Here is a 27,184-nt window from a genome sequence, read left to right on the forward strand (position 1 = left end):
TAATACTGATACTATTTAGATTGCATTCCGTGGTATAATAGTTTAAATAATAAATTATACACGATTTATCAGTGTACTACGTACTAGTAAAATTTTTGAAATGAAACTTCTTTACGAATGTTGAGAGCAAAATTTCAAGGTCTCGTCATGGTGATACCGTCACGTCGTGGAGTAAGGCAACGATTTTGGTATCTTTGAATCTTACCAAAGAAGTTTCACTTCTGACAGGTGTGCTCGTCACACACGCCCTTTTCTATATTTATTTTCACATTATATGGCACAATGAAAATATACAATTTTTCATACACACACACACTACATAAATTCTAGAGAAATAAAACATGAACTAAAAATATTATTTGAAAAACCAGCATTAAAATGTACATTAGTTCACACTGCCCTATTAACACGAATGAAACACTTTATTAAATGAGTTTTGACGGTTTCAAAACGCAGCAGGAATATTTTAATTATATAATTATAGTATTTTATTAAACCTTTAATTTCAATTTATTTTTAGTTAAAAGCTTTGGTTTCGCTCTGCACTTCACATTATAGTGTAAAAGTGGTTTTACTTACAAACCTTCCCCTTCAAGTTTTGTTTTTGAAATAAAAAGTAGCCTATGTGTTCAAGGTCTAATAGTTAAATGCTTGCGGCCAAATTTTGACTGGAAATGTAGTCGATATATATTCTCCTAATTATAAATATACATAAAATTTTGGTTTCATCAAAAAAATTATGAACGAAGTAATCCTGCAGTGGGATCTTAGACTATAATTTACTTATACCTTTTTAGAACTAGCTTTCCGCCCGCGTAGTCAAAGGAAAACGGACATACCTAGTACTCGTTCCCATTTTCCGGCATTTCCAGGATAAATAAACCTGTCCTGTCCTTTCCCAAGTCACAAACTTAATCCAATTTCATGTAAATCAGTTCAGTAGTTAAGACTAGTCAGACAAACAGAGGCTCGTACTTCAAGGAATATTATAAAAAAAAAGAATTCACGAAATCGGTTCAGCCGTTCTCGTGTTTTCACATTTTGCAATTCATTTTTTTAATATTATAACAGTAATAATTTATTGGGGATAAAAGGAGACTATTTTTTGTGGGCCCACCAAGACTCGGTAACGTATAGTAATAAAAAAAAACGTGTAAAAATATAAAATTATATTATGAATTTTGAAGCTTCGTTGTTTTACAAACGAAACCGGAATCATGAAATCGAATTAAAAAGCTTTATTTTGATATCATCCCTGCTGTAGTGCTGTCTAGAAACCAAGAACTATGGCCAACATTAAAAATAACTGGAACGAAACGTTTTTATCGATAGAATGAAAATAAAACCAAAAAGCGAAAAAAACTGCCATAAACAAATCACTTTAGAAACTGTTTTTATTCATATTTATATGGAAGAATGTCATTGATAGCGATTTTAAATCCTGTAATTAATCAAATAAAACAATTTGTTTCTACTAAGCTAAAAAAACCGTGTAACGAAACGTTACATCTATTGGCTGCTTTGATAGACGTCAGATTCTTCCTGTCGTAGTTGTAATGTTTTTAACATAAACAATGTTTTTATTTCCTATTTAAAAATGTAATTGCCACAACTTAAGAGCGTTTAATATTACAATAGAATAGAATATGAATAATAGCATAGCTGTGCAAATGGCTACCTCTCCTAATATTATGTACCTACTCCTAGTCATAAATCACATACCTACCTACCTACTTTACTAATAATTTCTTATTTAATAAGTTTTCCCATTCGCAAAAATCGCATAAGGTCCAGAAACTTGAGGAACACACACTTATATCACTTATTTTCTATACTATTTATAACCAAATCGGGTCTCTGTGTTTGTGGTAACTTCGCTGTTTCCGATTTCCGAGCTTAGAATCGTGACAATGTATGTGTTTTCTAATATTTATTTATTCATTCATTTAAATATATTGTACCCAATGATTCGGATGGGTCACACAAGACAAATCGCTCATTATCAGTTAGTTTTTATGTAGGAATGAGGTGAATGTTTGTACATCGTGTTTCTAAAGATTCCGGTTAAAACATGTAAAAGTAATGTCACCAATGTAATCTGGGGACTTCAAGGAACAAATTAACACACATTTCATTAATATACGCTAAGAAATTGAGGTGGGCCTATTCTCCAAACAAAAAAAATCGTCTCCTTTAGTGCTAAAAGAAATAAATCCGTCCAGTGATTTTGACATTGTTTTACGTTTCCCAGTTGTACTGTCTTCGCTTTTCATATAAAAAGTGTCATCGACCTTTGAGTATTTGCCCTTCTCTGGAACGTTCCAGAATCTTAACTATTCGGAAACAACGCACGAGAAAGCTAATTCTAAATCTCCGGTGTATGCGAAGCAATAAATCGTTTTCTTTTTTCCTTATACGTCGATTTACAGCGATTACAAGCATTATATGAAAGATGAATGTATATAAAAATAATAACATAGAAAACACAGCACACAGAAATTTCAGCAATGCTTTTTTAAGGCTAACAGCTTAATCGGGATTTAAACCCAGGACGACTGCACTACACTCAAACATCAACCACTGAGCCAAGGAAACAGTTATATTACCATAAACAATGTAGTCATTTTAAAACTTAACAGAGCTGTTAGAAATTGTCATGTTTCTTTAAATATTTCAAATATTTCAGGACAATTTTCACACACGGCACGATCTGATCCCATTCTAAGCTTTCGCTTGTGTTATGGAAACCAGAGGGCTGATAAACATACATACATATACATATATATATATAATTTTAATAAATACTTATATAGATAATTAACACCCAGATACAGAGAAAACATCTAAGTTCATCACACAAATATTTGCCCCGGGTGGGAATCGAACCAAAGACCTCTGACTTGGAAGGCAGGGCCACTACCAACCAAGTCAACCGGTCAGTCATTCTATACCACTTACTCCACATCCACACTCTAAAAACACTTAGATTATCGAAACAGATCGAATAAAATCTTAAAACATAAAATACTGTCAATGAAAACTGACAGAACGACGAACATACAAGATGACACGTATTTCCTGTACGGACCACGTCGCCATATTGGAAAATGTGGAATCTTCCCGCGTTTTTATTGGAAAACGTATATATTTCCAATTTAACCGGCAGATATTTCGTGTCGAAACCTTTCAATGTTGCTCAGGTATCCTGTAACGGTTTTTGTTAGAAATATGCAATGTCAAACCGGATTTCTTCGACGTATATTAGGATTTAGGATAGTGTAGGATGTAGAGTTGACAGTCCTATTGTACGTATTTTAGTGTTCTTTCTATATCGCAAATATAATGTTGTTTTCGTATTTACATCACCAAACATAGAGCTTGAGCAAGAGCATTATTTCGTGATCTTTTAGTGTAAACGAAAACTCGTATTCAGTGTTTTTCAGTATTAGAACATTGCCTAGAATCTTTTCGAACGCACTAAGAACAACGAAAGAATGCTCTACGCCTTTTTATACTAATATAATTTGACACATGGGGAGCATTAGCTCGCATTAGCTCTGGATTTGTCGAATATTCATCGCGATATTATGTGCATTGGAACCCATATGTAAGAGTTGTTAGAATGAATGTCAAATTTCTACCATTGGATTGGTTCATTGGTTGAATGCAGTGGTAATGAATTACATGCCGAAATTCATTAAATATACTGAAAGATAAAACAAAAGTCAAATAGATATAAGGCAGTAAAACCATAAATTATTTAATATCTAATCAATTTACAGCTTTTAAATTTAATTTTCTTTATTTATGTAAATGGTGATGTTAATAAAAAATTGAACTAAAGCTAAATTCACATAAATATATTTTTGTGTACTTCTATTTTAAAAGTATTCACTAAATTGTATTGATGTAAATTTTTTAATACTATTCAGTAAATTGTATTTATTTATAAAATAAACGTCTTCTAATAAACCGAGACATTGTATAAAAATTTGATCTAGACATAACTGAAGATTCGTTTTAAATAAAAAGTCTGATTAAAAAGCAAAAGAATCTCGACTAAACGAAAATAAACATCAAAAGACTGCTCAGTATCTATTAATCACTTGTAAAAATAAGCTTTAAACATTTATAAATACCTTTTTCTATAATTTTTGAACGTCGCAGATATTTAAACCGACTTTTCAAGTAGTTACCAGTTTATTAAAAGACATAAATAAATAATTATTTAAAGTTATCCTACTACATACTAATATTATAAATACGAAAGTTTCTGAGTATGTATGTAAATATGGATGTTTGTTACTCTTTCACGCAAATCCTACTGAATAGGCAAATCTAGCACACACATAGAGAACTTGGATGAACACATACAAAGGATATGTTTTATCTCAAAAATATCACAGGAACGGGAACTATGCGGGATTTTCTTTGAAAACGCGGGCGAAGCCGCGGGCAGAAACCTAGTATAGGCATATACTTCAGTCATTGCACGTCAACCTTACCATACACAATTTACATTCAAACAACAAAAATGTTGGAAATTAAATTGTGTAACAACGTACAATTTTACAAGAACCCCTTCCCGACTGGCATAATTTGTTTAAATTCTGCATTAATTATACCGAGAAAACACAAAGTTGTGAGGACTTTGAAAATTTAATATTTCGTTATTCAATTTACACCAAGTGACCTGAACTTCGTTAGAGGATTAAAATTGTGGCATGCCATTTCATTTTGGGTATTTCACTTTTCAAAGAAATAACTGGAGAATAAGTAATACCTTGACCATTATAAACCCACTCATAACTTATTTCTAGTTTCGATAAAATATCCAATAGACAGTCTAAATTATCTAAACATTTTATTAACAGTTTAAACCTTTTATTATTATATTTCCTACATAGGTTCAAGGTCATCAGGTATGTTTTTGTCATGAAAAACAACAAACATCACGAAAAAAATAATTTTCAAAAAAAATATCGCAAATTGACATTCTTTTGCGATATATCAATGGATCTAGAAGGGTTCAAAACATTGCATTTCTGTTCTCTTTGCTTAATTTTAAAAAATAATAATTACTGACCGTATCAAAATCTCCCTATTTTCATAATTAACCGTAACATTTACAAAAGCTCGCACTGAAAAATATTTAGAACATTTTTAATGTGAGGATTTTTTACTAAAATGATGCTAAGCCGTCGTAAAAGTGCGTTATTACGACACTCCACAATAGGGCTGTCAACTTTAATTTTTCAAACAAATATAAAAAAAATCAGCTTGATCCTTGAAGAATACAAACGCTATAAAAATATTAAAATATTACTTTAAATACATCTTAGGCTACGTTTTTTATACAAGTCTAACAGAATGGAAAACAATACTGCAAAGTTCATCATAATCTAATATAAAAAATTTACTTATTATTTATATACAGAGAAACTTCTATGGATGAAGTAATGCTAAATATGAAATTCGACTTATAATACATGTTACCTAACTTTTGAAGTTAATTCTCATAAAGCACTGTCGATTTCAAGAATATTATACAGAACGTAAGCCAAAGCTTATTTCACCCCTTCACCCTTTGCTACGTAATTTCTTAGAACTGACTTACGTTATATAAGTAACCATTATGCAAAATTTAATGCTTTAAACTCGCTTCAGCTTGCCTTCGCATAGTCAGAATTGCCTTTATGTACATTGTACATACTTTAAATCGTATAAGAAGACAGCATATGTGTGAATGTGTTCGAAAATTCACTTAATATTATGAAAATCCCAAGTTTTACTTCAAAAATATCTATATCTATAAAAGATAGCACATAACTAAAGGACAATGCTATATGCCCTTAAAAATCGTTTTATACATTGAATCGCATTTTATAAATTTTTTTGTTTCACCTATAACTGAAAAGTGGCAGCCCTGAGCCAACCACGACCTTAATAGTCCTGTTCCAAGACGCGACTTTTAAATTATTTTACATCAATTTTTTTTTAATCTGTCTACAGCCTAAACTTTAAGGCTTTAAAAAATTCATGACGATATAATAGAAAAAGAAAATTGTATTTTAACAACTTAACAGGATGATAATATAATAAAAACATTAAAAATCCATACTAATATTATAAATGCGAAAGTAACTCTGTCTGTCTGTCTGTTACTCAATCACGCCTAAACTACTGAACCAATTTGCATGAAATTTGGTATGGAGATATTTTGATACCCGAGAAAGGACATAGGCTACCTTTTATTGCGAAATATGTACCACGGGCGAGGCCGGGGTGGACCTCTAGTAAGCTATAAAATTGTGCTCGGATAGTAATAATAATTAAAGGGTTACTAAATATATTTTATAGCATCTGTAAGCTGTCTAAGAATTTATTAACGAGGTCACAGTGTCTTTATTAAATTCTCATATTTTTTTCATAATATTAAAAAGGAATACTTTGTAAGTTTGTAGAAATTATTTTATTAAAATACTGAATGAAAGATGTTATTTATTTTTGTCCAACGAACATAATATGCTTTAAAATACATCCTATATAATTTCAGAAACAATTATACATAGTTTATCATTTGTCTGTTCTTATGCTGTTAATCCACGCAAAAAATATTTGGGTTTCATAAAGAGAAGATAATTCTGTGCTCACAAAATTTCTATAATGCTATTTCTAAACAACATTACATACATTTCATTGTATAAAATTAAATACTACTTATGAGTAATAAATATTCGTATCTTATGATCATCAACCCGTATCATCTTGTATAAAAAGATCAAAGATTGGTTGCCAAGCAACAGCGATTATGGTTTCAAAGGGCTAGAATTCTAGTAATTTTACACGACTGCCAAAAAGAGTATTATGCTTTCAGGGTTACATTAACCGTAATAATATCTAGGTACCCAAGATATATAGACGAGTTTTACTTGAAGAATGTTTAAATTACGAACTTATTATAATAAAGCCATATTTAATCCATACATTCTAGTGGTTCGTCGAAACAAAACAAAAAACATAAACAATTTTCCGCTTTTCACACAATTTTCTTCTTTCGCATAATTTATAATACTATAAAACATTGTATTTATTGTATTGTTTCTGTTTTTTAGGTTATCTCAAAATAAAAATTCCTTCGTCTTTAAAATATCAATGTAGAGTCACTAGACAAATGTCTACAATCAAAATTACCTCGAACATGTACATATAACTAGTGGTCCGCCCCGGCTTCGCCCGTGGTACATATTTAGTATCCTATGTCCTTCTCCTGGCTCTAAACTACCTCCCTGCCAATTTTCAGCTAAATCGGTTTAGCCCTTCTTGAGTTGTAAGTGTATAACTAACACGACTTTCTTTATATATAGATTTATATATGTATTATATAGATAAAATTGCATAAAGAATCGAATCCAGGCTCTCTAACCTAAACTGCTAACAATATATACTCAAACTCAAACTCAAACATTCATTTATTCAATTAGACTACTATTTAGTAGCACTTTCGAATCGTCATTACATAAGTATTTTTAACATTTACCACCGATTCGGAAAGCAGTATCTATGGAGAAGAATAGAACTGCTGAATCACAAACAGGAAAAATATTCAGGTTTCTACCGAAAAATCTGGAAACTATTTAGGTATTTAACGCGTTACGTATGCAATCAGGTTGCCCATTCACACTCCGGATTTCAGTTATTTCCCGTCTGAAAACTCAGATTTTTTAAAGTCGAGTGTTTTAATCATTAAGGCGGATTCTCTAAAAAACATAAAAGATGGAGGGAGGTCACACGTGTTTTTGTTAAAACACTAAACGTTTGCATTTAGATATATTTTAGGCAATACTTACCTAAATATAATATTACATTACTTATATATGGAAATAGGTAACCTACTCTATGATATAAAAAAAAGTTTTGGGATCAATTCATTAAAAAATAGGTTATTTTTAACGACGATCTATCAGATTTATCAGAATCAGAAATTTCGAGTATTTTTTTGGCCTATTTAATAAAAGACAAGTCATAATTGATATATAATATGTTTTATGTCTGTACTCTGTACAGTACGTAATATTCAAATTTGGAATACAATAATAAATTAAATAAACTAATAATAGCTCTATGTTTGATTGAAATCTATTTCTTTATATTATACTTGCTATTGCCCGCAGCTTCGCCTGCGTGGAATAGATAAATTTTCATGCTTTCATCCCCTATTTGATCTCCTTGGGGGATGAATTTTCTTAGGGGACGCCTACGTTATGACATCTACCTGCATGCCAAATTTCATCCCGATACGTCCAGTGGTTTAGGCTGTGCGTTGATAGATCACTATATCAGTCACCTTTGAGTTTTACATATAAAGATTTTGTATATTGTTCATATAAAACGCTCATAGTTCCATGTCGTTTGAGAATAGGCACATATTACTAAGTAATTACATTTTTAATTATACGTAGATACTTATTCCTGAAAGTCTGGCATCTTCTCGTTTAAATCATTAAAAAAAATATCGAAATTCCAAATTTTTATATGGTCTGGTATTTTCTATCGTTTATTACCTCCAGTAGTGTAAATGTATGTAATATAATATAGAGTCACCTATGTAGAGCAAAAGTCAATAACCATTTATTCCAAAAATATGATTATTAACCGAGCAAAAATTATGTTGAGCCTTACCAATGGAAATTATTGCGTGATATAAGGTTCAAAATTTCGTAAAAATCAACAGTAAAACACGTTTCAGATGCACAATTAAACTAATGCATTAACTGTATTAATGTGGGTAAAGAGTTCAAAGTACATCGAACATTACGAAGTAATTCGATATATTATTTCAAACAAATCAATGTACTACCAAACGAACACAATCATTAAATAAATTTCATATAAGTATGTCACAAACATGAAATAAAATTGGTACATGCGTTACAAAGTCTAATGAAAATATCTAATTTCTACCTAATCCAAATTACCACATCAGTCAGAAGAGCGTATAAAAATTAAGATTACACGTTTAATTTAACATAATGCAGTCATATATAACTCTCCCATGAGCTAATTATAAATCACCCTTCAATAAAAGCTTATAAAAAGCAAATCTTACGTGATACGACGATAATTCAGTACACAAACTGGGCTAACGCCGCATGTCCTCGACCAAAATACACTTAGGTTATTTTCATCGCTCTGGCACGAAACGTTCACACACTTTATAATAACTAATTTACATACACTTTTATAGCACTAAAAGTTTCACTGGCACTGCGCGCGTAATTTTCACAGCACGCGACACGTTCTACCCCTGTGGCGGTTCGGGATCAACTGAGGAAATTCTCAATTCTGAAACTGCTCATGAAAACGCGTGAACCATATCTCCCTCTCTGTCGTTCTCCACTGAATGCAGTGGTTTCAGATTGTTTAGAATCTAAATGACTTTTTGTTCAGTTTTTTTTCATAGCGCAGTGTCGTTTAGAACATCAATAGCAAGGCATAGACAACAGCTTAGAAAAGAAAACATTCTCGTTAGTCTTTTAAACGCATTTTTGAATAATGAAACAGGTTTATTAGGGTGGATGCTGTGTAATCCACAATCTCATCAGCGTTTTGTAGATTAACAGCTTCCTAACTTTGCTCTTATCTTGGCAAATTTGCGCCAGCTATTGCTTTTAAGGCCGTGTACGCGGTCCGTGCGCTGTTTGGCTCAAATATGTGATTTTTCAAACCAGATTGTCCATCAACCACTTATCTTACAAACACATGAATTACTAATAATTTTAGGAAATTTTATTGTCTATGTAGTTAGTTAAGAGTTTTTTTCAATTAATACAGTATTTGTGAATACCATCAAGATAACTGAGCCGATGATTACTTGATTTCACTTTTAGTGTCAATTTCGAAGCTAAAAATATCTGAAATTGCTGACAGATCTAACACACAATTATTTTTAACTAACTGCAAAAATCCTTATTAAAATAGTTAGTTAAAAGATTTTTTTATTTTGGACTCCTAACTTACGAAATTAAAATCCGAACAATGTGAATTTTTTTAGAAATTATAGTCGACAAAATGATTATTTTCACCAAGATATTTGACTTTATTGAATATAATTTATACATATTGCAATCAAAGAATGTCTTACTTATAAGATACATTTTAAAAAATCAACTAAGGTACCTCTATTATTTTTCTACAATTTTTTTTAAAGTACTATAAAACACTGCGCGCGACCCGATTAAAATCAGTCGGCAGCGAGCCTTTCCAGAGAGAGGACATGTTGCTCGGCGCTCTCCTGTGGACCTATGCTGTTCATAGTAAAAGGATAGCGCAAGCCGCGATCTATCGTAATAGATCGCGGAGATTTTGTCTTGCGTTAAATTGAATAAGCGCTCTTAATCTAACTTCTTAACACGTCATTACTTTGTAATCTTTTCGTAAGCCAAGAAAATATATTATCGAAAAAACCAATAAACCAGTCATGTGTTAGGCCACCTACAGCGTAAAAACATTTCTTTTCGACCATAAATATCGAAATACGATAGAGCAAGACCTTACGTCACAGGAAAGCAAAACTACTTATCTATGAATGACATTATCCTTTTAATTACCTTGCTCTATGGCTCTACAAATAATCTTGTTAGCGTAAGTGATAAATTTCAGGCGCTTAGGCGTAATACTAAAAGTTTGGACTCGGCTCCTTAAAGGCTACACTTTATGAGCCTTTTAACGTCGACGGTCTTTTGTGGATTTAACATTTTGCAGTTCACGTCTATGAGGTAATTGGTGTCAGCAATTTGTTCAGGTGAAAAGACGAGAAAATAGTAAAAATAACCTAAAAATACAATTCTTTAATAATTGTTTTATTTACCACTATATCGTATTTATTGTATTTACATTATATGGTATTCACCATTATATTTATACGGAGTTTCACAGGTATAAATTGATGGTACGTATTTTATAATGACCTTCTAAATATACACGAATCACGAGTAATACATACATTATTGTTTTATTATGTAGAGTTTTTCAAATCGGACCAGTAGTTCCCGAGATAAGCGCGTTCAAACAAACTCTTCAGCTTTATAATATTAAGTATATTAGTATAGATAACATAACTATTTTTCTGTGGCTTCTTTCGTGTTGCTTCGCTATTACTATTTTCAACTTTTATAAACGCGAAAGTGGGAATCTATGACTGCACGTATGACAGTCCAATGTTAGTTACTCTTTCGTACAAAAATGAAGGGATCTGGATTAAAATTTACACAGAAATCCGTTATTCTATTAGCACGTAGAGTTGGGAGCTAGCTATTTCCGTACTCTATTCTTTATGTAAAGAAATTATTATTTTTTAAATTATTAAAATATAACATTTTTTTTTAATAAAAATTATTCTGCTATTGAACGAAATCCATAACATTTTCTGTATATTACATTTATTGGTATGAATTTGTCAATGTTCTATGCACTCTATGTATCTAAATTTGATCACAAGGTAAATATATTGTGAAATATATAGAGCCATGTTTCATTTAACAAGCTATTAACATGTGTCGTTTTCACTTCTATTATTATTTTGTATATTTGTTATCACTACATAGTATAAAACAAAATCGCTTTCCGCCGTCTGTGTGTTTGCTTCGATCTTTAAAACTACGCAACAGATTTTGAAACGATTTTTTAAATGGAGTGATTCAATAGTAAGTTTTAGTTTATAATTTATTAGGTTTTAGACCAAGCGGGCGGAGGTAAATAGATGGAAATGCTAATATTTACTTAAAGGTCTTTCTTTTTTATTCGTTAAGGACCAGTAGTTCCTGAGATTGTCGCGTTCAAACAAACAAACTGTTCAGCTTTATAAAATTAGTATAGATAATATAAAAGTGACATAAATATTGACCTCCACATATGAAGAACGAGAACCTTCTCGTACCTACTTTATTTAATCGAATTCCGCAACATTTGCTGCTATTGTTGTGAATTACCTGCCATTTGTTAGCTTTGGAAAATGTTTCAAAGTGAAGCGGAGTCAAACTGAATTGGGTCATGGTTATGTGAAACTAAGTAAATATATTTCATGGTGTTTTCTTTAACACGCTTTTATAGCTTCACCTGTATGTTTGTATGTAACCGACTCCTTTAGACTTGAAAAATATACGAATCTGAATATGTATTGTAGGTAAACCGTAAAGATAAGAAAAGATTGGTGTTAATATGAAAATGAAAAATGAAAAATTATTTATTTCAGCAAAAACACAGTATGTAACAAAACAAAATTTAACAACATCATATTTTGCTGTCACTTATTATACAATATAATTATTAACTGTAGCTCAACAACATATACTTGTAACAATATATACTTGTGGTTATTAATTTGAATCTATATACTAATATTATATTATAGCTGAAGTGTTTGTTTGTTTGAACGCGCTAATCTCAGGAAGTAGTTCCGATTTGAAAAATCATTTCGGTGTTAGATAGCGCATTTATTGAGAATTTATATTTCATATATTTCATTACGTCAAATCAATAGGAGCTGAGCAATGCGGGTTAGACCACGGGGCACAGCTCTTAGCTAATAGTCTTAACATGACTTTGACTACACGGGTGAAGCCGCGGGCAGAAAGCTAGTATAGCTATAAATCCACATAATAGTGACAATTTGGTTCCCAAATAGCCATACTAAAACTAAATCATTGAAACACAAGGGACAGTTTAACAATCAACTGCCAATCCGACTGAATAGTAAGTAGTGACGTCACCAATTTGTTCATTACATCGATGGTAATATACAGGCCCTTAATTGGATAGAAAACGCTGTCTCAACTACCACTATATAAACTCACTACCAAAATAGTATCTATACAGTATAATGTAGGTTAACTCGGTTGTGTGTTTCTATCTAAAAATTTCCATATTGTGATTTTTGATGATAATATTTTATTATTCAGTTTCATGAACAATTCATGAAATCGGTTAAGTAATAAAAATTAAAACTTAAAATTTTGCGCTCAAGCTGCTGATAAATTTGTTACTTTATATTTTAATTTCTTTTCGGTTTGTATGAAATTGAGATATGTTTATAAGTCAACAACACTGGGCTAATTTTTGTGATAATGTAACTTAAATTCTGAGCGTTATATTTAAAAAAACCATGAGCTTTTTTTACTGTGCATTACATCAAATGTGCAAATGCTCGTTCTAACCACACTATGTCAAATTATTTTAGTGTAAACAAGCGGAGACCATTTTTTCGAAAAGATTCTATGCATGTTCTGAATACGAGTTTTCGTTTACACTAAAAAATCACGAAAGAATGCACTTGCTAACTCTACATCTATGTTCGCTTGATCTAAATGCACCTTAAGATTATGTTCGTTCGATGTTCACATTATTAAATGATAACCATATTTCTAAAGCAGCGTCAAAAATACGAACGCGATCCATATATTTTCAAGAGCGATATCGAAATAATGCAAAATCCAATTTAACAGCCAAATTCCACAAAACACTGATACACTTTGAACGTGATTTTATTACTATCTGTAATATGAATCTCGATGTTTTAACCAGTGAAAGGAGATTTTAATATAATTTTGGATGATCCTTAGTTAAAGAGGTTATTATATCACAATATACAGATACAACCAGTAAGGAATCTTCAAACAACACGTTCAAAATGGCTCACACACACAAGCAAGCGTACTTACGAGAATAGTAAGTAAGGGTATTCTTATACACTGTAAATTGTGATAATACCCTTACGATTTATATACATATATTTATATTGTGTTATTATCCTGTGAAAAAAATAATTCAGAGGATTTTAGTTAAAAGTGTCTAACTAGAAATTCACAGAATACTACAATAATCGTCTTGTCTGTGAACAAAATCGTTGACAAATAAATAATTTTAATAATCCACCGAACTCATTCATTACTAGAGCTGCGCTACGCCGTTTCACCCGCGTGGTCCGTTCCTGTTGGTCTTAGCGTGATGATATAGCCTATAGCCTTCCTCGATAAATGGGCTATCTAACACCGAAAGAATTTTTCAAATCGAACCAGTAGTTTCCGAGATTAGCGCGTTCAAACAAACAGACAAACAAACTCTTCAGCTTTATAATCCATACTAATATTATAAATGCGAAAGTAACTCTGTCTGTCTGTCTGTCTGTTACTCAATCACGCCTAAACTACTGAACCAATTTTTATGAAATTTGGTATGGAGATATTTTGATACCCGAGAAAGGACATAGGCTACTTTTTATCCCGGGAAAATGACGCAATCCCGGAAATCCCACGGGAACGGGAACTATGCAGGTTTTTCTTTGACTGCGCGGGCGAAGCCGCGGGCTGAAAGCTAGTATGTATTAGTATAGATAAAGAAGTTATGTTCAAACCTCGCGCCAAATCGGATGGTACTAATGACTTTTTACCTAATAATTGTGGTAATTAACAACACAATGCGTTCACAATACGTCCTTAAAATATATTTAACTAAGAACGTTACAAAATGGATTCCAGTACAGAAATAGAATACATCCATAATACATCCCTTATGTGACGGTTATTTACGTGCCCGCAGCGATGTAATCTTCCATCGTAAAATATTTTCTAACCAAGTATTTTATTCATATTTGTCCCGAATATTATGTAATGTGAAAATCCAACGCTTCTTTAAGGAATAGGGTAAAGACGGAAATTTAATCTTCATGTCAGTACACTAATATAAAGGGAAATATTTGATATTATATAAATGTTTGTTGAAACTCAAAAAGTACCTATTTGACGTATATTGTATTGGAATGAAGAAATAATCACTTTTCCTTTCAACAGTAGAAAATGACACAATTGAATGTCTTAGAGCAATATTTTTTTAAGTTTCCATCACCTGAAAGAAGCTAGAGCGGAAAGTTTTTTTTTTAATTATGAATATCTCAAAAAATTGCTCCGTAAATGCTCCTTCAGAATCAGTAATTGCTCCACTTCTATAATTATCAGTTTATTTATAATTATTTTTTTTTAATCCAACTACTGAAAACTTGATTTTCCTATAGAATGAAATATATTCACTTTTTCATCTCAGTTCAAAATCAAAGATATCTATGGACCTTATATTCTTTACCAGTTGAGATTGTCACACTATTCCCAAAGATATCTTTGAACGGATTGCTTTATTTCCACTAGAGCTAGGAAGCATTGTGAAGCATATTCCCACTACAGGGACAGAAGCCTCCTATAGTTTAAAATAGGCTATATACGCTGGGCTTGAATTTTCGTATTTCACTTGTAACCAAATTATTTAGTATTTTGACATGCAGGTTACTTAACGAAGCTTTCTTCTATCGACGTGACTTTTAAATGATAAAAACCCATTAAAAGTTTCATCCCTTCAAAGTATAACAAACAGTCAGACGCACAGACAATAATATTGTAATGATACAATATTATGTAAATACAATTTTAATGTAATTATTTATATAAATGTTAATACAATTTTGTAAAATAACGGATAGAGGTGAATATGAGAAAAGATAATACGTTCCTGTTAGCACATTTTTAAGTGTAAAACCCAAGCAAGATGTTTAATCCCAAAAAGTAGTTTTACAAACTGTATCAGCTACAGAAAATTAACTTCTATGTGAGCTAATTTAAAGTTTCAATTGCATTGTAGTTGCAATATCATGCGGGCAAAATAAAAAGATTTAATTTCGGCGCTGTAGACTTTCGATATGCGGGATGGTTTTATGCAAAATTATAACAATACCTTCTCAATAAAAACTGTAATTTTAATTTTCAGGTAAAATGCAGTGATGGCTCAGTGGTGAGGACCTCGGAGTTCAAATCGATAAGTCGGGGGTTCGAGAGACGAGCATGCAGGAAATAAATTGATTTTTTTTAACCAATCATCATATTAATAACATCACCACTGCTCTAAATGGTGAAGATCGTGAGGAAACCGACATGTTGAAGATGTCGAAGAATCATAATTTCGATGACATGTGACATTTACCAACCCTGAGCACAGCGTGGTGGAATATGGCCCGTATGCCATAGAAGGCCCGTGTCCCAGTAGTGGGAACGTATGCATATATTATGGACTGATGATGAAATTTATAAAATCTAAATCTATTATTCATAAGAATCGGATAGTCCACGTCATCGTTGTTTGAAATCTGACAAGAATTCATTCAAATACCTGATATTAAATGAAAAATAGTGTTTCAAAGTGAAAAGCTATGAGATTACTTAGCAACACGATTCTCTAAAAAAAAGTAAAGCGAGCGTAGGAACAAATAAAATTGTCCTAGTTTTCTAGGGCACATAATGCTAATCACAAAGTCACAGAAAGAAAATCGATCAGTTCAACAGCTGTATAAAATGCATCTGCTCTATAGGTATTACATAAGGCTTTCTTCTCCAACTTCATAAAAAGGAAGTTCAAAATTCGAATGTATTTTTGGGTTTGTTACCTCAGAACTTTCGACTGGGTTAACCAATTTTGAGGATAAATTCTTATTTGGAAGCTAGTGCCTCCCGTGTTACGCTCCCGTCCCGGGGCTATTTAAATGTGGTCTAGTTCTGACAATATGAAGGTGGTTTATTATTTTTTTTAATAAATTATAATTATTGTTCATATTTATCTAAATAAAAGTGTATTTATTTGTATAAAGAATTATAGAACGCATTTAAAAACACACATAAAAACTACGAAATTTTTTAAATTTTAGTCTTAGGCGATTAACACACGGCACCGCGCACCGCGGCGGTTGGCAGTGAAGCCCTAGGAGGAACGGACCGTTCGACCGCGCGGTCGGGCGGTGTATGTGTGTTTGGTATCAACGGATTTAATAGAAGCCAATGCAACTTGAGAACCGCTTCACCGCCAACCGCGGCGGCACGCGGCACCGTGTGTTAATCGCCTTATTGTAAATGCCCGCAGTTAAAACATTTCATTTAAAACCTTTAAAAGCCTTCCAGTTTCCACTGTTGGCTCCTACCGTCCAAGTGAAACTACTTTTTGAGTGCTTAAGTGCGCCTCCGGGCGTCTGATTGGAACCAATAAACTTTTCCAAACTCCTTCCCGGAGTTTTTAATCTTATTATGTTTCATTCGACTTACAAACGAGTTGCGATTTTGTGAGATTTGCTAAATTCAACATGTTTTACATTGGACTTTTTGGGTATAATAGTATTGCATATTTTTGGACAATGGTTCGTTGTATTGGCCTGTGGGCGGCAAATATTGAAGATATAGTCTTAAGCCATAATTTAGTTGTTCAAAATATTCTGCAAGTTTTCTTCTTGAACAAGTTTGATTTTGAATATGTGTCAGATAATTTCAAAATTTTAAGTTTCAAATATTTCAGGACAATTGTTAATTATAGATAATAAACACACAGACACAGAGCAAACATCTATGTTCATCACCCAAATATTTGCCCTAGGTGGGAATCGAACCCACGACCACTGGCTTGAAAGGCAGTGACCCTGCCTTCCATGCCACTAACCAACTAGGTAAACCAACCGGTCAGTCAATTTGCCAGAAACTATTAAATAAAACGAGTTTTCTAAATGTATAAATTCGATAGTCACAGTTTCATTTTTAATACAATACTAGGGAAGGCATAAATAAAATTTATTTAAAATAATTTATTTATAACAAATAAGAATACATTGCTACGTACATACACATACTCTGTAGATCTATCAATGTCAAACACATATTAGTCTGAGTGTCGAGCATTCGCAAAGAATAGAAATTGTCTCTAAGGAATTTATGTGTTTCATTTTTTTAAGTTGTTTTGTAAGAAAAGTAAAAATTACACCAAGTTATATTTATTAATATATAAGTCGTTCTTATAATATTAACAACACTTCTTAATACTTTATTTTAAACTAGCTGTTTCACGCGGTTTCGTTCGCGGGTAAAATCAGTTATTTCTATATGGCTCATGTGTTATATTACTGTAAAGATTCATCTGTAGCTTCTTCGTGAAGAGTAACAAACATACATACATCCTGACAAACTTTCGCATAGATATTATAGTAGGATAGAATAAAAAAATGAACTTATTAAAAATATACTCTATTCATTATTAGAAGGTAACTAAAACCATTTAAATTAATTGTCCACACGTCCCTTTATTCCACTGATTGTTCTAGAAGGTTCTAGAAGGTTCCAGAAGCTTCAAGAACTTTCCAGTTTCGAAGATTAAGACGTCGACTAATCCGGCAATCATTTGGCCAACTGTGTCCATCGCTGTATTGGTAGTTAGGCCGATCGTTTAATTAGTAACCTCGGCCAGGCCTTAATTGTTATTGGTTTGGTAATTGCATGTCCGCCAATTTTATTGAACTTTCAGCGATTCAATGTATTTCTATTGGATAGGGATATACTGATCCCTGAATTCCTGGTAGTTAATTGAAGTTTTACTGCGGTATTAAGTACTCAACAGTTATAGGTAGGTATAAGATGCCATTGGCTTTTTTATACGTTTAATAGATGATAAATATTTTGCACAGATCACGTCCTGCAATGTGTCTTTAGAATACAAGCTTTTCTATGAATTGTGTTTGAAATAAGAAAAAGTAAGTAATTAGGTAGGCAATTTAAAAACGAAATTCATCAATTAATAACAGTCCAGCCGTTCTGTAATTTAGTATTCGTTATTTAGTTAATAAATTATTTTTTATTCCTCCAATTCCAATTTTATTGCTGTTTTATAATTTTGTTCTGTCACAGTTCTGTCTTCTTGAGTCAAATAAATGTTTCTGTCATTATTTCTCTTCAGAATTTTTCTGAAATACATATGTACCTAAATGTTTGTTATACAGAATCAGCTATAGCTGAATCTGTCAGTAAGAGTTAATATAGTAGAGTTAGTTATGTAGGAATAAATAGAAAGATAAACAAAATATAGGAATATATTCCTTTGAACTTTAAATAAGTTTAATTATCATCTAGAAGCTATTATTTGACATTCTAATTAGCCACTCTATTTTTAGACGAAACTAATCAGATTTTCGTCTTATTTAATATATTTTAATAAACATTTAAACAAAGTCAAGCTTGAATAGACATTCGTTCTTTAACAAAACACACTTAAACAAAGGGTTAGCAATTAACATGAAAAATTCTGCGGAAAAGCGTCGAAATTTTTATTGGCTTTTTTTGCCCGTGTTATAATTTATTGTACAATAATTGTTTTTGTTCGTGTATACCATAAAGCAATACTGCGGATATTTATGATTTATTGCTGCACTTTTAATAATGTATTTAACATTTTTTAAAGAGGTAATTAATGTGTGATATTTTCCAAACTTTTAAATCCTTAGGGTGGCCGTACACGGACCGCTTCAAGCAGTTGAGACCCGACGGCTTGAAGCCGCGACCGCGCGGTGAACTATGAACTATTATTCACTGCCGTACACGGACTGCTCGAGCAGTCGCGACCCCTTCAAACCGTCAACTGCGCGGTTTGTAGCGACAGCTCGAGCAGTCAACGACTCTCTAGTATATAGGGGATTACCATGATGTCCTATAGCAATATTATTTCCAGTATGGAAAAGTAATGGAGCTAGACGATCTATATAGCGCTGTCATTTTTACACACTGGAATTAATACTGCTTTAAGATGTCATGGTACGGGGGCAGATAATAATCAGAAAAATACCATTATCTTCCTAGCCTTCTATTTATACAAATGATTACCCAATTTTTTTTAAATAATAATTAATGAAAAAATAATTGATTGGTCTGAATTCCGTCTACCAATCATTTTTTTCCATTGTTGCGCATATTTTCCAAGCTTTGATTAGTTTTTGAATAAACATAATTGTTTGTGAGTTTTTTAATTATTTGTTTGCGGGAATTTTACAGAAATGCTTTTATTAAAAGTAAGATTGTATACTATATTCATAATGCATAGAAAAACTAAAACCAAAAACCAACAGCAGTTGAAATATATTACGTAAGTACTTTTTTGAAAGTACATATTATGGTATGGGAAACTCCAGATTTTGAACAAAAAATAATACTCAAAATTGGCTTTTTCTATAAAAAAAATATACGAGGTACCCTACACTTTAAAATTGGTAAAAGACATACACGAAATAGTAATACTTAAAAAACGGATTTTACAAAATATAATATAGCAACATTGTAAGTCTATTTTAAACTAAGAACCTTTTCAGAGACTTTTCTTTAATAAGAGTGAAATATAAAGTTTACATTTAATTTCTGCATGTTGTCTTGAGGACGTTCGGAAAGTCGATGCACTCTTTTAGTATGCAAGGGGCGGGCTGTGTACTACGAAACTTAGATGACGTCATAACGCGAATGTGAATTTCGAACGAATATTTTAGTTACCTAAATTTATAATCTGTGGTATTTTTTTTGCTTGCTTTATGTATAAAAGTGAAGGAAACATCCCTAATTTAAAAACCATCAAATTTTAGTTTCGCAATAAACTGTCTCTATCGTGTAATTGTTGATGTAGGATCCAAATACTTTGTAAAACAAAAAAAATATTGTGTAAGATGTTTTTCTCACTTTATTTTATTAACTAGTATTATATCGCGTTGATAAGAAAAAGAAGTTTGCAAAGAAATTATACGTCATCATGACGTTATCGAGTCAATATTATCTTAGGTATTTTTTTTTTTTTTTTCACCTTCGGAACTTAAATTCGCACTAATAAGGCAGTACACGCAACTTATATTTTAATACAACGGTTCTCTTGGGCACACGGCGAGACAATGTAAACCTAAAATAGTTAAGTCTGCTATATTAAGAAGATTTCAATAAAAACTAAAGTTCCAGTAATTACACAGCTGGCCAAATTGCCTGAAATGTTCTGAGTTCAGACGAGTGCTGACTTTTAAAATGATAATTGTGCCTTTTAGGGTTTCTGTGTGCTCTTTATTGTAATAATTGTATACAATCGTAACCAGATAGTCTCCTATATTGAAAACTATCTGCTCGGACCGGCTTCTCCCGGGAAGATATTTTTTGTAAGTTGAACCCTACTAATATTATAAATGTAAAACTCTGTCTGTCCGTCCGTCTTTTCTTTATCTTTAAGTCCTGAACTGATTTAGATAAAATTTTGTACAAAGATAGTTGTTGCCGCAACAAAATCGTGCAGAACGGAGCGTTGCGACTGCGTCATCGCGTCGTTACGTCGCGGCGCCGTGCGATTGGCCGCGGATTGACCCCACTGTCCGCTACGACTTGGACTCGCCACGCAACCGCTGAGCAGGACACTCCCTCACTAAAATTAATTAATTCTACCAAACGCACTTTGTAATTTTAAATATTAAACTATATACGCACAAGTTTATTGTCTTCTTCTTTCGTCGTCAACATATTCTGGACCTTCGACACCGGATCACATCCTGGATTTTGGAGACGCAATCGGCGAAGAAGTCGCAAAATTACAGTGCAGTTTGGTAAGACGGCCAGCTAATTTATCCAACCCTGTAAAGCTTCATCTGAGTGATACTGTGCTTTGTATATTCCAGAGCTTTCGGTGTTGCTTGCCTCCTCACGTGCTTTTACGCTACCGAAGAATCTGCTTCACGTGGCACGTAAGTACTTGTAGCTTTTTACTTCAGTCATTATGTCTCTTTCTGAGCAAAAGGAGCTTAAGGATTTGAGGAAAAAAAGGGGATTAATCAAATGTAGGTTAACGAATTTTAAGAAATATGTTTCGTCTTTTGAAAACGTGGATCTTGATACACATCAAAGGGCAGAACTAAAATTACGTATACCAGGTGCACAAAGTTTAATGAACGATTTCAACCAAGTACAAAGTAAAATCGAAGATCTTGTCCCGGAGTCAGAAACGGATAAACTCATAGAATCACGCGTAGAGTTTGAGAGGGAATATTATGTTGTCCTGGCGATGCTGGACTGCATGGTAAACCCAGATAATTCCGAGGATAGATCTGTTAATAAGTCCATTGACTGTTCCTTAGCGCACGACCATACGACCTGTAACAATTTTAATAACGATTCAGTAAAATTACCGACTATTTCTGTACCTAGCTTTGACGGTTCACATGAACACTGGGTAGAATTTCGCGACACGTTTTCATCCTTAATTCACAATTCGAAAACAATACCACCGGTTCAAAAATTCCATTATTTAAAGGCGAGTTTAAAAGGCGATGCCAAAATCGTTATAGAAAACGTTGAATTTTCATCCGAAAATTATCTGGTTGCATGGGAGCTTTTATTACACCGTTTTAATAACACGCGATTGATAGTGCAAAGTCACATTAAGGCAATATTTTCACTTCAAAACGTCTCAAGAGAATCGGCTATTCAATTACACAATTTAATTGATACAGTTTTAAAAAATTTACGTATTCTTAAAATCTTAGGAGAACCCACGGAATACTGGGACACTTTGATTATTTATATCGTAGTTTCAAAGTTAGATCCTACCACTGAACGCGAGTGGGAACAATATAAAAACACATTTTATAAATTACATAAGGACAAAATTATTAAACTAAACGATTTATTAGAATTCATTAAAGAAAAAGCCGATTTATTAACTACACTATCCGTAAATCACAATAAACCTAGTATTTCAAATAACTCAAATAAATTTTCTACTTACCAAAATAAAAATTCATCATCCAAAATTCATTGCAACATAGTTTCGGATAACAAACAATCTAAATCGCAATCCAATAAGTCGCGCAGCCATTACAAGTCATGTTTGCTATGTAACGAAAGGCATCAGCTGTATTCATGCCAGAAGTTTCTCGACTTATCTCCGCAACATAGGGTTAATTTCATAAATGATAAAAACTTATGCATTAATTGTATGCGCCCAGGTCATTTAGTTGGTACTTGTCTTTTTGGTCCGTGTAGAAAGTGTGAACAAAAGCACAATAGTTTACTTTGTGATGCAATTAAATTATCACCAATTAAACAAAATACAGTGACGTTAACTACGTACGAGCACCCCTCGCTTACTAATACGCATCCCGTTTCAGTGGTTTCAGTAGATAACGCACACATGCAACTTCAATGTATTAATCACGCACAAACCGTTATGCATACAAAGGATGACAATTCCTCGCAACAGATTGTCATATTGTCTACGGCGATAGTTGAAGTATATAATGAATCGGGTGAGTATTATTGCGCACGCGCAGTTCTAGATAGCGGAAGCGAGCGATCCTTTATAACGCAATCGTTTGCAAATAAATTAAATATACGAATATTACAGTCCACTCAACATATTCACGGTGTAGGTAATTCTATTACGCAATGTTCGCAATCTTGTAACATTGAAATTAAATCGCGCGACGGGAGCTTCACTGCCCGTTTTCAATGTTTGATTTTGCCCCAAATTACATCAAAATTGCCTACAACCACGGTTAATTTAAATCAATTTAATATTCCTCACAATTTATTGTTAGCTGATCCCAATTTTTACGAAAGTCAACCTATTGATTTACTGATCGGTGCTGATTTATTTTGGGAATTAATAACCGAAGGAAAAATGCGCCTTAAAAGTGGTCCTTTCCTTCAAAACACCAAATTAGGTTGGATAGTGTCAGGTGCAATTAAATCTTTTCCGTATACTAGTAATAAAAAATTATCACATATTAATTGTAATTATTCGACGTTATCCACGGAAGATGATTCACTCGATAAGTTAGTTAGGAATTTCTGGGAATTAGAAGAATTATCCGCGCCTAGCAATAAATTACAGCAATTATCGAGCGAAGATAATATTGCTTGTGAGGAACATTTTATTCGCACAACACGTCGACTTACCGATGGTCGTTTCTGTGTTTCAATTCCGTTGAAACAATCACCTGAGTTATTAGGTAATACACGCGCACAAGCTGAACGTCGTTTTTACGCGTTAGAGAAACGTCTTCAGCAAAATACTAATTATAAAAAGATGTATTCTGATTTTATACAGGAGTATATTAATTTAGGTCATATGAGTCTCGTCAATACGTATGGGAATCCGCACTATTTCCTACCGCATCATGGTGTGTTTAGGGAGCACGCCACCACAACTAAATTACGCGTAGTTTTTGATGCGAGTATGAAGTCTAGTTCCGGCGTATCATTAAACGACATACAAATGATTGGACCTGCTATTCAAGGTGACTTAATTTCTATTTTATTACGTTTTCGCGAGAATAGGTATGTTGCATGCGCTGACATTGAAAAATTTTACAGGCAATTGAATATTGCTGAAGATCAGCGTGACCTGCAGCTGATCTTGTGGCGGGATGATCCCTCAGAGCCGCTGAGGGTGTACCGACTCAACACCGTGACGTACGGAACGGCATCCGCACCGTATCTAAGTTGTAGGTGTTTAAAGGAATTAGCCAAACACTCGAATATTCCGTATGTAGCCGATACTATTAATAATTGTTTTTACGTTGACGATCTCATAGTTTCATCGAATTCTATATCCGAATTAGAAAATATTTGTAAAGAAACTAGTAGTCTTTTAGATTCAGCATGTATTAAATTACGAAAATGGATTTTTAGTCATAATTTAAATTTAATTACGCCTAGCGTTAATGAATCGCAAACACACGATCTATGTTTACTGAATAAAACTTGTAACAATAAAACTTTAGGTATCGGATGGAATAGTCTCGATGATTATATTTATTATTTCACGCAAATTATACAAAAGAGTGAAGTAGTGACAAAACGTATTATTTTATCGTGTGCTTCACAAATATACGATCCGCTAGGATTATTGAGTCCGTTTATTACTATCGCAAAGCATTTATTACAAAGATGTTGGTTGTTAAAATTGACGTGGGATGAATCGGTTCCTAACGAAATTTCGCAAATATGGGATAAGTTTATAAATGGATTATCTTTTCTTAGTAGTTTACGAATACCGCGTCACGTTATGTGCATTGATCCAGTGCGAACCGAACTACATATATTTACCGATGCTTCACAGGTCGCGTACGGAGCTTGCGCATACGCTCGTACGATCAATGCAACAGCTGATGTCACAGTGCGCTTGATATGTTCGAAGGGTAAGATCGCGCCGACTAAACCTACAACTATACCTAGATTAGAGTTGTGTGGTGCGTTGTTAGGTGCACGATTATATTATAAGCTTATTGGATCACTGCGTTCAAATTTTGATAAAATTGTATTTTGGACAGATTCAACTATCGTTTTAGGTTGGTTAGGTATGCCTATTAATTTATTAAAACCTTATGTCCAAAATAGGACGGCAGAGATTCACGAGCTGACCAAGGAACATCCATGGCGTCACGTCGCAGGCAAGGATAATCCAGCCGATTTAGTCTCACGCGGGCAAAGTCTAGAAGCGCTTAGCTCCTCATCTTTATGGTGGGAGGGTCCGTTATTTTTACATAATGTACATTTTGAATTGTCCGATTTAAAACATTCCAAATTAATTAATACAGATTTACCGGAAATTAAATCTACAAATATTTGTTGTCACATAAGTAATAATTTAAACGATAATTTAATTATTTTTTCTCGATTTTCACAATATAATAGACTTAAACGCGCAGCTGCTTATGTATTACGTTTTATTAATAACGCGCGAAATAAAACTAATAAGTGGACAGGTTTATTATCAGTCGAGGAATTAAATCGTGCTGAATTAACGTTAGTAAAGTTGAGTCAACAGGAATCGTTTCCCGATATTTACTATGCGCTTAAAAATAATAAAAATATAACGAATATATCAGGCTACAATCAAATTTCTAAATTAAATGTATTCTTTGACGCAAATAATAATTTAATTCGTGTAGGTGGGCGTATTCAAAATTCGCCAAATTTTAGTTTTAATAAAAAATTTCCTATTTTAATCGCAGCTAATCATCATTTTTCACTTTTGCTTTTTCGGTTCGAGCATGAACGTTTACTCCACGCCGGGCCACAGCTTCTACTGTTTACGATCAGAGAGATGTGGTGGCCGGTCGGCGGCAGAAACCTCGCTAGGAAGGTGGTACATTCGTGCATGCGCTGCGCACGACTACAACCGACTACGGTCGCGCCTATTATGGGGAATCTACCGCAGGAGCGTCTGGACCCAGGTTATCCGTTTATACGTTGTGGTGTCGACTACGCTGGCCCGGTGTTCACGTTGAATCGTAAAGGCAGAGGTGCTAAGTTACAAAAATCGTACATATGCTTATTTATATGTTTTGTTACACGCGCGGTTCACTTGGAACTTGTTGGCGATCTATCGTCGGAATCATATCTATTAGCTTTGAAACGTTTTATATCGCGGCGAGGTAAACCCGTGACTATCTTCTCTGACAATGGGAAGAATTTTGTCGGTCTCATGAATGAGTTCAAAAAATTTTTAGCTACCTGTTCTGATGAAATTAAAGCATATGCAACTTCCCAAAATATTAATTTTAAAATGATACCTTTTTACGCTAGTCATTTCGGGGGATTGTGGGAAGCTGGAGTAAAAAGCTGCAAGCACCATCTCAAACGTGTAGTAGGTAACGCACATTTAACGTTCGAGGAGTTTAGCACAGTATTGACCCAGGTTGAAGCTGTCCTGAACTCCCGTCCTTTGACCCATCTTTCCACAGATCCCAATGATTTCCTTCCACTTAGCCCTGCACATTTCCTGGTTGGTCGTCCGCTGACTGCACCTGTAACGGCTGAGCATCTATACGACGTGCCTGAGCTTCGTCTCCCGAGGTTCCAGAGGGTGGAACAAATACGCCAGCACTTTTGGAATCGTTGGTCCAAAGAGTATGTCTCCGAGATGCAAACGCGAACCAGATGGCACCAGCACAAGGGGGAGCTCAAGGAGAACACGCTCGTTCTCATTAAGGACGACCGATTGCCGCCGTTGAAGTGGAGCTTGGGGCGCATCCACGCGACATATCCGGGGAAGGATGGAGTAGCACGAGTGGCCGACATTCGTACTGCAGACGGCATCGTGCGTCGGGCGTTCACTAAAATTTGTCCGCTTCCTTCACCAGATAGCTGATTCTTCGCTTCGTGGTCGACAGTTCGTTGGAACCAGCACGTTCCAAGGCCGGGAGCATGTTGCCGCAACAAAATCGTGCAGAACGGAGCGTTGCGACTGCGTCATCGCGTCGTTACGTCGCGGCGCCGTGCGATTGGCCGCGGATTGACCCCACTGTCCTCTACGACTTGGA

General features: G+C 33.6%; 2 protein-coding genes and 1 long non-coding RNA gene across 5 annotated transcripts in view; 1 reads left to right on the top strand and 2 right to left on the bottom strand.

The window, feature by feature from the left end:
- The window catches only part of LOC149897752 (uncharacterized), a 175,573-nt gene extending 166,260 nt beyond the window's left edge, over positions 1–9,313 (bottom strand). Inside the window, exon 1 of the mRNA XM_090116324.1 lies at positions 9,110–9,313. The gene's annotated coding sequence lies outside the window, so the exon portion shown is untranslated. The remainder of the gene's footprint in view (positions 1–9,109) is intronic.
- LOC149897740 (myrosinase 1-like) overlaps positions 1–27,184 on the top strand; it is a 412,925-nt gene extending 385,741 nt beyond the window's left edge. The window contains exons 9-10 of one of the 3 annotated variants that reach the window (XR_016458173.1): positions 21,160–21,463; positions 21,536–21,666. Coding sequence is in view for 2 of the 3 variants with exons in the window: in XM_090116366.1 (XP_089972492.1) it covers positions 21,160–21,321 (162 nt within the window). In the remaining variant the exon portion in view is untranslated. Of the gene's footprint in view, positions 1–21,159; positions 21,667–27,004 lie in introns of those variants that run through there. The other 2 variants (XM_090116367.1, XM_090116366.1) reach the window with 2 other exon arrangements.
- On the bottom strand, positions 21,784–23,801 carry LOC149897754 (uncharacterized). The gene is made up of 2 exons (XR_016458174.1): positions 22,642–23,801; positions 21,784–22,007 (listed from the first exon to the last, which is right to left on the bottom strand). It is a non-coding gene; the product is annotated as an uncharacterized LOC149897754 (long non-coding RNA).

The sequence above is a fragment of the Colias eurytheme genome, chromosome 25 (genome assembly GCF_061535395.1).
Source record: "Colias eurytheme isolate Ceu_HAF_F1 chromosome 25, ilColEury1 Martin Lab GWU primary, whole genome shotgun sequence".
In the NCBI taxonomy this organism is placed as follows: Eukaryota; Metazoa; Arthropoda; class Insecta; order Lepidoptera; family Pieridae; genus Colias; species Colias eurytheme.